A 14,083-nucleotide genomic window follows, 5' to 3' on the forward strand; every position below is an offset into this window, starting at 1 on the left:
TTTTCTATTCCGGCATAGAGTTCCGTCACAGGGGCTCTATACCGGAAAAGAAGTGATCAGGCATATCCCCATGCATTCTGAATGGAGAGTAATCCGTTCAGGATGTCTTCAGTTCAGTCATTTTGACTGATCAGGCAAAAGAGAAAACCGTAGCATGCTACGGTTTTATCTCTGGCGGAAAAAAATCTGTTCCGTTTTGCCTGATGACACCGGAAAAACGGATCAGATATTGCAATGCATTTTTCGGACTGATCAGGCATTTTTCAGACTGATCAGGATCCTGATCAGTCTGAAAAATGCCTGATCAGTCAGAAAAAATGACATGTGTTTGCATACAGTTTGCCTGATCAGGCAGGTAGTTCAGGCAACGGATCTGCCTGCCGGAATCAAACAACGCAATTGTGAAAGTACCCTATTACTTATACTTCCTGGCTGGACAGGCGAGATACACCTTGGGTATCATCAAATGCAGAATACCATTTACAACTATCTACATCGTCGCCAATACTGGAGAGTATTTACTTATTCCCAAGACGTGCCCTCCCCATGCATAAGTTAGCACATCGGGTGTGGAGCGCGGCAAAACTCCAGCAATACAAAGATTTTGCAGATGTCATCCCACTATGGGATAACCCAATGTTTCCTCACTTGCAGAATTATGAAGGGGCGAAAATATGGAGAAAATATAGAATACTTACCTTGAAAGGTTTATATGGCAATAGGGTCTTATGTTCTTTTGTGCAACTGCAGGAAAAATTTGGAATCTTGCGCACTCACTTATCTACAAGTTCGCCACGCACAGTTTCAGGATAGTAGACGAGCCATATCGACGTATCCACTGATAGGGATACTTAATACACAAGGACCCAGGGGAATTATATCAGCTCTATATACCCACCTACTGGGCAATCCAATGGCTTTACACCCTTTGACGGTTGAAACTAAATGGAGGAAATTCATCCCTCATTTATCTGCAGATGAGTGGCAGGAGGCATTGGAGTCTCCCTTAAAGGATATGCCCCCATTGTCTGATAGGTGCGGGTCCCACCTCCGAGACCCGCACCTACAAGGAGAACGGAGCCGGGGAGGGTTGTGGCTGGAGGACCCCGGGTTTCCTGGGGTCCATCCACCACCAGGCGCAGCTCCCCGCCTCTCCCATTGAAGTGAATGTGAGCGCACCGCGCATGCGTGGCCACCGCTCCCATTCATTTCTATGGGGCCGACGGAAATAGCTGAGCAATTTTCGGCGGCTCCATAGAAATGAATAGAGGGGGGCTGCGCATCCATTCTCCTTGTAGGTGCGGGTTCCAGAGGTGGGACCCGCACCTATCAGACAATGGGGGCATATCCTAGCGATATGCCCCCATTGTCTAAGATGGGATAACCCCTTTTAAAGGTTTCGCCCTCTATTAATAATAGGCTAATACAACTATTCATTCTACATAGATGTTACTTGACCCCTACCTTTGACTTTATTGAATGAAATACATGGAAGTGCATAATTTTATCACAATTTTGTCTGACGCTGTGTATAAGCAATGGAACGCTGGTATCACTTCTTGTACGCTGTTTGCGTCTATCAATCATTCCTATTGTATGTACTAACGCCATACCTTCTTCTTTATACTTCAATAAAACAAGCTTAAAAAAAATAAAGTGGTCAGATGAAACCTGCTAATCCTTCCATTACTTGCCGACTTCTCCACGGGCCACTGCGCCTCATTTGACAAGCGTCGCGTCAGGGCAGCTATGAAGGTTACACACGGGTCAAGGCAAAGGTCCGTACAGCTGCCCTGCTCCAAAATACCTATGTGTGACCTTTCTCAAGGTTGCAGGGACCAGATCTCGTGGCCCTGCCCCATCCAGTCTGCAGGCTGGTACATCTGCACTCACTACACAGACTGTCACCGGCGGTATCTATAGTTAGGCTGCCAGACTGAGAACAGCAGCTGCCCAGCTCATCCTGACACATGAGTGACTGACCGGACTGTCAAAGAGTAAAAAAAAAAAGGTAGAAGCGCTGGATGATGGGTGAACGGAGATGTGAATGTAAAGGAGAGGCACGTCTCTACCCTATGTAAACTGCTCTCCAGCATGTATGTAATTGATACAGGTACCGTGATGTCATGTGACAGCACAGATCATCAGCTCAGACGTGTACACACGCCAGTACACACAGTACAACGCATGCAGAAACGGACCAGAGGTGACGCACAATGCGGTCAAATCACCTACAGGTCCTTCAGGTACCGCTCGCCTCTCATACCTGTCTCTGCAGGCTCAGGTCTCCTTGCACCTCCTCAATTTTCCTTTCCAGCTGACGCTTCACGTTTTCATACTCTTCTCGAAGACGATCGATGTCGCCATTTTTGGAGCTAGAAAATACAGAGATAAAAGTAGGAGGAGAAGAAATATTAGTCAATGACACAAAAGCAAAGAGAACCGGCAAAAAGCTCCGCCTGGTTTTCACACAATGGGGGACATTTACTGATGCTTTTACATCACGATAGTGGTGTCAAAAAAGTCGCAAATTAGGTCTCGTGGCTTATTAAGCTTCTGACCACTTTTCTAAAAGTTGTGAGACAAGGGATGGGGCTTTATGCAGCCCACTGGATTTACTATAACTTGCGCCGGTTTCTGGCGGACGGCCGGGCAGAGATGCAAATCTCAGGGACATGTCCCTCCTAATACTTTAAGGGACATCTCATTCTGGCGCAGAGGGATCCCCAGTCTTGATCAATGTCCCTCATTAGCCCTGATTTATCATGCCTTCACTCCAGAATTCTGGCTCCAAAAAAAGTCACAAAATGAGGCTTTTGGAACTTTTTGGACTTGTGCAAACATCTAGCATTTTTCCACCACTCACTCGTTTTGAAATATGGGAGTGGTTAGGTATGTTAATGAGCTTCACGCCAGATTTAAAAGGGGTTAGTCAACCCCCAAAATGCCCGGTCCCCTTGAAAAATATTGTACTTACCTCGCTCCCCAGCACCTGCGTCGCTTCTGGCGCCTGCACCACTGCATCTGTCCATCGCGCGGATAAAAAACATCCGGTGATGGGAGGGGGGGAGCAGCCAATAGCAGGCTGCGACGGGAATAAGCCTCCCTAGCCTTGCGAGTGACGCTAGGGAGGCTATTTCCAAGGCGGACTGCTACTGGCTGCTCCCCCCATCACTGGATGTTTTCATCCCCGCGATGGTGAGATGCAGAGGCAGCAGTAAGGGCATCAGAAGCGACAAGGGTGCCGGGGAGCGAGGCAAGTACAATATTTGTGAGGGGCCGGGGCATTTGGGGAGACACTTTAGGGGTCGGATAACCCCTTTAACTCTGAGAGACTTTTTTGAAAAGTCACGATCTCACTCCAGGAGGAGGGTGGAGTAGGAAAACTGGAAAAGCTTTTCTAGAGAAGAGTGTTAGGTTTAAAAATGAGAATTTATTTTTTTGCATATCCTCTTCCCAGAATTTCTCAGAGGAGCGTTGCCTGGTCTATAAGACTCCTCATGCCGTTTAGGGGCTCTCCATAAGGAGATATTGTATCCCCCAAATGCAAACATCATGTGACATTTATCAATGTGGCATAAAGTACGCCACGCAGACTCAAGCAAAACCGATATTCCCCAATGATTTCTATATACCATGTCCTGCACCTCGTGTCCCGGCAAAGGCTGAGCTGTAACTCAATAGGCTGGGGACGGCAGATGACAGAGCAGAGCTCTTTACAAGCGGTAGGAATCTCTATGGGGATAAACATAGATCCTCCAGGGCACATCCAGTTTTGTCGTCAAGTTGAAATGTGTGGAAAGGTCAGGTGAAGCGGACACATTACAGATATCACGGCCCCCCATGAGAGGTCACCGCGCCCTGCCCATTCATATCTAATCATCTCCTGCTCCTTTTATAGTGACAACAAATTCCTGCCCACTATGGGATCCCATCTGATATCTCAGACACAACACACAGCTGTAATATGTGGATAAACCGGGCAGGAAGGGTTTGATTTCCCTGCAGCACCTCCACAGGGGAAAGTAGGCATTACACAGTAACAATTAAAGTTTTTTTTTGAGAGTTGGATATTGAGGACCTGTCCTCAGGATAGATCCTCAATATCAGATCGGCAAGGGTCCAACTCCAGTGGCCGTGCTTGGTATTGCCGCTCAGCCCCATTTACTTGAATAGGACTGAGCCGCTCCATTTACTTGAATAGGACTGAGCCGCTCCTAGGCCATGCGACTGATGAATGTGATGTCACAGGCCTAGGAAGCAGTCGTGGCACTCACCAAAGCACCATGGTCTCTTCAAACAGCTGATGGGCAGAGTTGTCCCCTGCCGATGAGGTATTGGTGACCTATTCTGAGGATAGGCCATCAATATGAAAATCCCAGAAAACCCCTTGAAAATAAATGCAGAACAGATCTGCCACAGCAACTAAAAAGGAGGAACCGGGGGCGGCCGCTGCAGGAACTAATATGTATAACACCAAATAGTTATTTCCTCGTATAACGTATATAAGGGTGTTATACGAGGAAAGTACTATTTGGTTTTATAATTCACTATCTTGTGAGTATAAATAAAAATCCTTGTGGAACCTTACTATTTTGTGCCAAATTTTAATTACAGCGGTTCGGATGTCCTCTGGTGCATCAACCCCTGAATTCTATTGTGTGTCTGCATTGTGAAGAGCTTGAGAATCCGAAATACCTTTACCTGACGGACCTCTATGTACTTGGCAGCGCGACCACCATTATTTATCTTCTTGAACTCTATGTGAACTTGGCCCACATCACGCAGTGGATCTGCAGCGCTGATAAGTACGCTACAACATTTGAGACACTGCTTATTTTATTGCCCCCATACAGTATAACGTCTCCTTGTGGCTGCCCCCATACAGTATAACGTCTCCTTGTGGCTGCCCCATACAGTATAACGTCTCCTTGTGGCTGCCCCCATACAGTGTAACGTCTCCTTGTGGCTGCCCCCATACAGTATAATGTCTCCTTGTGGCTGCCCCCATACAGTGTAATGTCTCCTTGTGTCCCCTCCATACAGTATAACGTCTCCTTGTGGCCCCCATACAGTATAACGTCTCCTTGTGGCTGCCCCCATACAGTATAACGTCTCCTTGTGGCTGCCCCCATACAGTATAACGTCTCCTTGTGGCTGCCCCCATACAGTATAACGTCTCCTTGTGGCTGCCCCCATACAGTATAACGTCTCCTTGTGGCTGCCCCCCATACAGTGTAACGTCTCCTGCTGGCTGCCCCCATACAGTATAACGTCTCCTTGTGGCTGCCCCCATACAGTATAACGTCTCCTTGTGGCTGCCCCCATACAGTATAACGTCTCCTTGTGGCTGCCCCCATACAGTATAACGTCTCCTTGTGGCTGCCCCCATACAGTATAACGTCTCCTTGTGGCTGCCCCCATACAGTATAACGTCTCCTTGTGGCTGCCCCCATACAGTATAACGTCTCCTTGTGGCTGCCCCCATACAGTATAACGTCTCCTTGTGGCTGCCCCCATACAGTATAACGTCTCCTTGTGGCTGCCCCCATACAGTATAACGTCTCCTTGTGGCTGCCCCCATACAGTATAACGTCTCCTTGTGGCTGCCCCCATACAGTATAACGTCTCCTTGTGGCTGCCCCCATACAGTATAACGTCTCCTTGTGGCTGCCCCCATACAGTATAACGTCTCCTTGTGGCTGCCCCCATACAGTATAACGTCTCCTTGTGGCTGCCCCCATACAGTATAACGTCTCCTGCTGGCTGCCCCATACAGTATAACGTCTCCTTGTGGCTGCCCCATACAGTATAACGTCTCCTTGTGGCTGCCCCCATACAGTATAACGTCTCCTGCTGGCTGCCCCATACAGTATAACGTCTCCTTGTGGCTGCCCCCATACAGTATAACGTCTCCTGCTGGCTGCCCCATACAGTATAACGTCTCCTGCTGGCTGCCCCATACAGTATAACGTCTCCTTGTGGCTGCCCCCATACAGTATAACGTCTCCTGCTGGCTGCCCCCATACAGTATAACGTCTCCTGCTGGCTGCCCCCATACAGTATAACGTCTCCTGCTGGCTGCCCCCATACAGTATAACGTCTCCTGCTGGCTGCCCCATACAGTATAACATCTCCTTGTGGCAGTGGGAGGAGCTCCAGCGCTGCTGCTGTAAAGTAGGGGCAGCCCTAGATCTAATGAAAACATTCAGTACTTCTCTGGGGCCCCTTCTGAGCTCGGGCCCCGAAGCAGTCACTTCCCTGATAGCTACGCCACTGCTGTGTGTACTGAAAGGGGGCTGTATGGCACTCTCTGGGAAATATATCTGGGCAGCACTATGGCGGTATATTCCTATAAAACATGGCTGTGGTTAGGATGTGGAAACAGGTTAAAAGATTTCCTGCTACGAGCTGCTCTCCCCCTTTCCTCTCTCTGAATTTGAATGGCATGTAAAGGTCATCAGATTACCATCACAGCCTGAGACAGGAGGGAATGACACGGCACGACTGCTGCCAGGCTGCCTTCACCCTCTCTGCTGTCAGCACAGTGCCAGCTCAGCACTTTTACATTTACTAACGACAGTTGGGCTCATGAAGTCGCTAGCCTTTTTCTGCCACTTTTTAATGCCCTCGACATTGGGGAATGGTAGGGCCGGTGTCATCAGGAGGTTGAAATCTACTTCAGTCAGGGGCTGGAGGAAGGTGCACGTTAGGGCAGAGGATGAACCTAGTTTATGACAAGGTCTGCAAGTCGCCATAAATTGTCACCGGCGCAGGGGGTATCAAAAAACACTATTGTGTTGGGGCAGGTCCACATGGATGGATTTTGTACAGCTACGGTGCAGGCACGGGGAGAGTTAAACACACCCCCCATTTGGATTTGGATTTGCTGTGGGATTCCTACCCTAAAACAGCTATAGGCGGTAATCCGGCCCTGTCGTTACCTGCTTATCCGCTCTAGATCCAGCTGGTGCTCCTTCACCCTGCGCTGGTGGTGGCTCTGGAGATCGTCATACTTCTTCTTCTCTCTCAGGCCCTCCTGCCGACGTTTCTCGATCTGGATCTTTAAGTCGCTGATCTCAGACTGCTTTGTGTTCTCCAGGACCTTCAGTCGGTTGTACATGACTTCATACTGCTCCAGATCCCGGTCCCTCTCGCCCAGCACCTTCAAGTTGTGGGTGAAATCCTTCTTCAACCTGGTGAATTTCTCCTTCTGCTCTTGGAGATCTTTCAGGGCGTCTTTCAGGTTTTGCTGGAGGATGAGGATCTGTCGCTGCTGGAGCTCCTTCCATTCTTGCTCTTTCTTAGCGAGCAGGTCGCTTAGTTCGGCCTCTCCTGGCATCATTGTGCACTGCCTAAAAGAGGAGAATTCGAGGGAAATCTTCAATGGCAGATCGGTGGTACTATGAAATTTCCTATTATGGACAAAGCTGATAAAAACACATTACACTTACCTAACCAACCCCCTGGCACTCCGTGGGCGACACTTGCCTAATCCCCCCACCAGTCTCTGGGGAGCACTGCAGCCTACTTCTGGCCATGTTGGTCATGTGTGGACAGGACAGAGACCGGCAGGTGCAATGGGAGCACCAGGGGACAGGTAAGGGGACCATACTGCTCTTCCGAACCTGCCGATTTTGCTCTGGATCCGCCGGTATTTGATGGCAAAATTAGGATCTGACTGGCGATTTCTTCTTCCTCATCGAATTCAATCAGCGACAGATCTGCGCTCTCATCACACCAGAAATTGCCATGTTGCCGATTTTTCTAAAACTCCCATTGCCGGTCAATCTCCGTGCAGATAATTTTACGCAGCGTGCGGAGGAGATTTGTTAAAAAGCTCATCCACCGCGCAAATCCGGTCGGAAAATCGGCGGCATTTCTAATACACGTGAACTCACCCTTAGGGCGTGCCCGTATTGCAGCCCGCAAACGGCACTTGAATGGGTACGCAATCCGCAATATACAGAGCGGAAGGCCTTGGAAGCACTACGGAGCGCCTCTGTGGGATTTTTTTTGCAGTGCGGGTAGAATATTGCAGATCGCGCACTTATTCAAGTGGATGGGTCCGCATTCGCAAACAGCGGCCACATGGCCAGTGCGGAGAGCAGCACGGAGTGGCCCACACAAATGTGTGTGCCTGAGCCCTTTACGAGACAGGAATGTAAAATCCAAGATGGCAAAAAGTCTACGCGTTTCAGGTTAAACAACAACCCTTAATCATGTTAAACTGAAACGCGTAGACTTTTTGCCATCTTGGATTTTTCATTCATGGAACAATAAAGGCTGAGTTTTTATTTTTAGAATTTGGGCTTATTGACCTGTCTTTATGAAAAAAATAGATGCACTGCAAAGGGCGAATCCTACACCGCGCCATCCTTGTTACTGCAGCGCTGCCCCCACCACCACACAACGGACAGGGCTGTGGAGTCCAGCACCCACTTTCGGTGTCAGGACAGCTTACTGACCGAAGTGTCGGACCCCCGCCGATCAGATATCCTGAGGCTGGAGGTGCAGACCCAATGGTGTCTGTTAGTACAGTACAATACACTGTACTGCATAAGCAGTACAGTGTACTAGAGAAGCGATCAGAAGATTGGACTAGGAAATTGTCAAAAAAATGTATCTTTTTCCATTGAAAAAAAAAATAATGCTTTTCAAAGGAAAAATGCTAAAATAAAATCTCCTCCACATGTTTGGCATTGCCGCATCCATAACGATCCACGCGACACAATTATCACACAATTTATTCCCACACGGTGAACAACCTAAAAAAAAAAAAAATATTGCAGAATTGTAGCTTTTTGCATATTCGTCACAAAAAAAAAAGGAATAAAAAGTGATAAAAAAGCATTATGTACCCCAAAATGGTACCAAAAAGAAAACTACAAGTTCGTCACGCAAAAATCAAACCCTCACACAGTTCCGCAGAAAGAAAAAAGAAAAAAAAAGAAGAAGTGATGGGTCCTGGGATGCGGCGATGGAAAAACATTTTTTTCTTACAAAAAGTTTTTATTGTGCAATAGTAGTAAAATTTGAAAAAACAAAAAAAAAACTCCATGTATTTGGTTTAGCTTTTAGAATATAGATATTGGGGTCATTTATCAAACGGGTGTAAAGTAGAACTGGCTTAGTTGCCCCTAGCAACCAATCAGATTCCTCCTTTCATTTACTGCTGTGAAAAATGAAAAGAATAATCCGATTGGTTGCTAGGGGCAACTAAGCCAGTTCTACTTTACGCCAGTTTGATAAACGACCCCACTTGTGATATTTATGATGCAAAGTGAATGTTGCAAAATTTACAACGTAAAAACGGTTGCTGTTTCTTCCCATCTCCCTCCCAGAAAGAGTTAATAAAAGTTAGGGCTCATTCAGACGGCCCAAGTGTTTTGCGGTCAGACACCGGCGGCGTGCGCGTTCAGTATTTTGCGTAACGCACACTGCCAGCCCTATGATAGAGCATGTCCTATTCTTGTTGCAGCCGGTCACTAAGGGGTTAAATACACCACCTGGTCTCTGCACTGAAGTATGTCAGCACCTTCTTAAAGGGGGTGTCCAATGTTCACTGTCTGAATGGAGCAGCGGTGGAGCTCCATTCACACTGTGAGGGTCTGCCGGAGATAACTTACCCAGTGGGGGGAGGGGGACTTTGGACCCTTGTTCCTGTCATCAGTGGGGGTCGCTGAGATTAGACCCCAAACAACAGGTGAAAGGTTGTCATTCTAGGACACCACCTTTACATTAAAGGGATTTTCTGCAGCCATTTCTGCCTCACCCCATGTCCGCCATGTCTCCTCACCTCGTCGCTCAGATCCCGAACTGCAATTTTTTATAGAAGTTCATTCAGTCACGCGCCGATCGCATTCTCTTCAGCAACCTAGGCCTCGTTTCTATGGCAACCGTGTTCGGCCCGGGCCTCGCGCCGCTCAGCTGCTGCATCGCCATAGCAACAAGCGTTCCACAAGCAGGAAGGTGCGGCTCAAAACACATTCCCCAAGAGTAAACAGCTGTGAGTTCCGGAGCTCTTCATGACCGCCCTGATTTAGTACAGACCTTAGAACAGGCCCCTTAAAGAAATATAGACCTTAGACCAGACCCCATAGAGAAATATAGACCTTAGACCAGGGCCCCTCAGAAAATACAGAACCTAGACCAGACCACCTAAAGAAATACAGACCTATACCAGCTCTTCTAAGAAAATACAGAACCTAGACCAGACCTTCTAAGAAATATAGACTTTAGACCAGACCTTCTAAGAAAATACAGAACCTAGACTAAACCCCCTAAAGAAATATAAAGCCTAGACCAGACCTCCTAAAGAAATATATACCCCAGATCAGGCCCCCTAAATAAATAAAAAATACAGAACCTAGACCAGACCCCCTAAAGAAATATAGACCTTAGACCAGGCCCCCTAAGAAAATACAGAACCTAGACCAGGCCACCTCTAATACAGACCTATTACAAGACCTCTCCCTGATATAGACCACAGACCCCCCCTTTCAGGCTACGATCACATGGCGCTTTCTGCCGCAGTGGCTCCAATTAACCAATTCGGACCGCACTGTATAATCGGTCTGCATTGATGCAGACCATCTAAGCCAGGGATTAGCAACCTTTGGCACTCCAGCTGTTGTGAAACTACAACTCCCAGCATGCTCCCTTCAATTCTGTGGGAGGTCAGAGAACAACATGTGTGCATGATGGGAGATGTTGTTTCACAACACCTGGAGTTCCGGAGGTTGCTGATCCCTGATCTAAACAGTACAGTCCTAATTACTCAAATGGAGCCCACTGCGGCAAATGCATCTCGACTGCACTGTGTGGTTGTACCCTTAAAGGGGTATTGCCACCATTAAAAATTTATCATAAATGAAATCTTACTCCATAAATAAAATATCATTAAATGCATGCATTTAAAAAATAAAAAAAGTATATTTTAAAAGTTGTAGATGTTGGTTCCACCCTATGGTAGCCTGGCCGTTTCCTATGGTTATGGCCACCGCAGCAGTTCCACTGCAGTGGCCGAGACGGCGCAGTTTGTTCTGAATTGCTTTGTGAAGGAGATGGCCAGGCTAACCATAAGCGTTTTGTACATCAAGCGCAGAAGCCCCTTGCCGCTCCTTCTTCCTGAAGCTCACCATGCTCCTGGCCCTCCCGCTACACCCAGGGTTGCCACCTGTCAAGCCAATTGGATCTTCTTTCTGGTGCCGGCAGGCCGGCTTCTGCCATGAGCATCTCGCCTCAGGCAGAGGTTTCTATTGTCATTGAGGGGGCGGCATCGGCGCAGCAGTTAACAAGCACTAGCTGGCTGATGCCTCCTCCTCTGTGCCTGTGCATATCAAAGAGGTGGAAATGAGGGAAGACAGTACACAGGGTGATAGCCAAACCACCCTCAGTTCGTCTTCTCAGCGCGAATTGGATGATAATGAGGAGGAGGAGCAGGAGACGGTTGCCTCCGCTACAGAGAGTAGTACCCATAGCAGGTTTATTCCATCTGTTTAGCGTGGATGGGCCGAAGAGGAGGAAGAGGATGAGGAGATTGAGAGTGATCCTCCTGATGAGGACAGCGAAGTCTTGTCTGTTGGGACTCTGGCACACATGGCTGACTTTATGTTAGGCTGCCTTTCCCGTGACCCTTGCGTTATACACATTTTGGCAAACACCGATTACTGGTTGTTCACCCATCTCGACCCCCGCTACAAAGAGAACTTCTCATCTCTCATTCCTGTGGTGGAGAGGACTAGCAAAATGGTGCAATACCAGAAGGTCCTTGTGGAAAAATTGCTCCAAAAATTTCCAGCTGACAACCCTGGCGGCAGATTACATAGTTCCTTGGGCAACTGAGGAGGGGAGACGAGGGGAACACACAGCAGTTCCAACAGAGGCAAAGCAACACTCTCCAAGGCCTGGGACAATTTTATGACACCCCGCCAGCACCCTCACCCTAATGCGTGGCCTAGTGTCACAAGGAGGGAAAATTTTGGAATATGGTGAAGGAGTACATAGCAGACCGTGTCAGCGTCCTCAGTGATCCCTCTGTGCCTTACAACTATTGGGTGTCCAAGCTGGACACGTGGCACAAACTTGCGCTCTACGCCTTGGAGGTGCTGGCCTGCCCTGCCACCGGCGTTTTGTCAGAGCGGGTATTTAGTGCTGCTGGGGGCATAATAGCTGATAAGCGCATCCGCCTGTTAACTGAAAATGCTGACCGGCTGACTCATTAAAATGAACAAGGCCTGGATTGCCCCTGACTTCTCTACTCCACCAGAGGAAAGCGGCTGAACATAAAGGCACTTTAAATATGGCTTTTATGGTGTATTGAATACACTGTATTCCCATGCACCCCTTCCACCACAAAAAAGGGTATATGGTTCAATCTTCCTTTTCTCGTCCTCCTTTTCCATCATATCAACATGCTTATTAGGCTGCCCTCGCTCCTAATGTTTTAGAGGGTCAGCTCAGCAGCAGACCCTCACCCCTAATGCTTTAGAGGGTCACCAGCAGGCCCTTGCCCATTATGTTTTAGATGGTCAGATCAGCAGCAGGCCCTCGCCCCTAATGTTTTAGAGGGTCAGCTCAGCAGCAGACCCTCACCCCTAATGTTTTAGAGGGTCAGATCAGCAGCAGTCCCTCGCCCCTAATGTTTTAGAGGGTCAGCTCACTAGCAGACCCTCACCCCTAATGTTTTATATGGTCAGATCAGCAGCAGGCGCTCGCCCCCTAATGTTTTTGAGGGTCAGCCGGAGGGGCCTTACTCTTAATGTTTTTGAGAGTCACCAGCAGGCAATCAATTATAATTTTCAAGGGTGTGTATGATGCCCTCCTTTATGTGTAACAAAGGGTGTATTGGAGTGCCGGTTCCTTGTAATTTTTGGCAGCCCTTTCGCTTAGTGCATAGGCTTTATGAGTGTAGGAGTCCCACTACATGAACAATTGTACCACAATGTGAATGAGGCCCTCCTTTACGTGATATACAGGTTGTATCGGAGTCCACTTTATATACAAGTAAATATACAGGTAAGAATGATTCCTAACAATTTTTCCTTTAAAATCGATTTTATCTTCGGTTTGGTGCGTATTATTGTCAGTCTGTAAAAATGGTGTACTACTCGGACAACATGGTTCCCAGCAGCGACCTGCGAGTCCAAGATGCATCCAGACATCCTCACCATGCTGTTCCTGAACCATTTCAGTGGTGTTTCCATCAATTTCTGACCTCTTCCTATGAGCCAGACACCCTCCCCTCTTCAGAGCAGGGGGTGCCTGGTTTAATGCTCTGGTTTTCCCATTGACTTCCATTGTGCTCTGGTGCTCTGTAGAGCCCCCGAGCATCCGAAAGTGTTCTACCAGAATGCCCAAGTGAATGGTGGTTAATGGGGTGTTTCCATGAATAATGACAGACAATATAGTTAAATAGAAGAAAAACCTACTCACCTTCTCGTCTCTGGTCTACACCGAGATCATTACCAAAGAGCGGTCGTTATACAGTCCTGCTGCTGTTAATGCCGTCCTGGAGGTCTCCACATTTTAGATGACTCCTAGACAATCCAACTGAGTGGTTCCCCGTCAGAAGCGGAATTATTACACTTTGTTTTTGGCCGGTAAGTGCTGGAAGATATTAGAGGTACAACCTGACATTAATTACTGGCAGGGAACTGTTTATAACTATAATGGGGACTGGTGGAGATCCGGCCGCAACCCAGAAAATATGCAGAGGATTGGCCGGACAAATACTGCTGCGCGCATTATAGTCAAAGGGGTTCTCTACCTTTTTCTTACTGATAATCTTTGGCCACCCGTCAATCAGCTGTGTGAGAATGCAACAGCGCTCGCAGTAACACTTTTCCACGGTGCAGTGAAGGCAAGACTATGTTATGTGGCCTGGGGATTGCTTAACCCCAGCTGTGCCCATGCCACATAACAGTCATGGCATCACTGTGACTGGCTGTGGCACTACTGCTAGCTCCGCTGCCTTTCTTAAACAGTTGATCGGTGGGTGTCCCAGGTGTTGCATGAGCATATCTGTTAAAAACTATAGTAACATAGTAGTAACATAGTACATAAGGCCGAAAAAAGACAT

The 14,083-nt window shown here is 47.9% G+C and overlaps 1 protein-coding gene across 4 annotated transcripts in view; it reads right to left on the bottom strand.

Annotated features, from left to right (window-relative positions):
- Nucleotides 1-9,934, bottom strand: part of CCDC57 (coiled-coil domain containing 57) — a 96,877-nt gene extending 86,943 nt beyond the window's left edge. The window contains exons 1-3 of one of the 4 annotated variants that reach the window (XM_040437604.1): nucleotides 9,800-9,934; nucleotides 6,945-7,355; nucleotides 2,267-2,375 (exon numbers count right to left, since the gene is read on the bottom strand). In XM_040437604.1, the coding sequence (XP_040293538.1) occupies nucleotides 2,267-2,375; nucleotides 6,945-7,345 (510 nt within the window). In that variant the 5' untranslated portion in view covers nucleotides 7,346-7,355; nucleotides 9,800-9,934. Of the gene's footprint in view, nucleotides 1-2,266; nucleotides 2,376-6,944; nucleotides 7,356-9,629; nucleotides 9,728-9,775 lie in introns of those variants that run through there. The other 3 variants (XM_040437603.1, XM_040437602.1, XM_040437605.1) reach the window with 3 other exon arrangements.
- Nucleotides 9,935-14,083: the final 4,149 nt, after the last annotated feature.

Source organism: Bufo bufo, chromosome 6 (genome assembly GCF_905171765.1).
Source record: "Bufo bufo chromosome 6, aBufBuf1.1, whole genome shotgun sequence".
Lineage (NCBI taxonomy): Eukaryota > Metazoa > Chordata > Amphibia > Anura > Bufonidae > Bufo > Bufo bufo.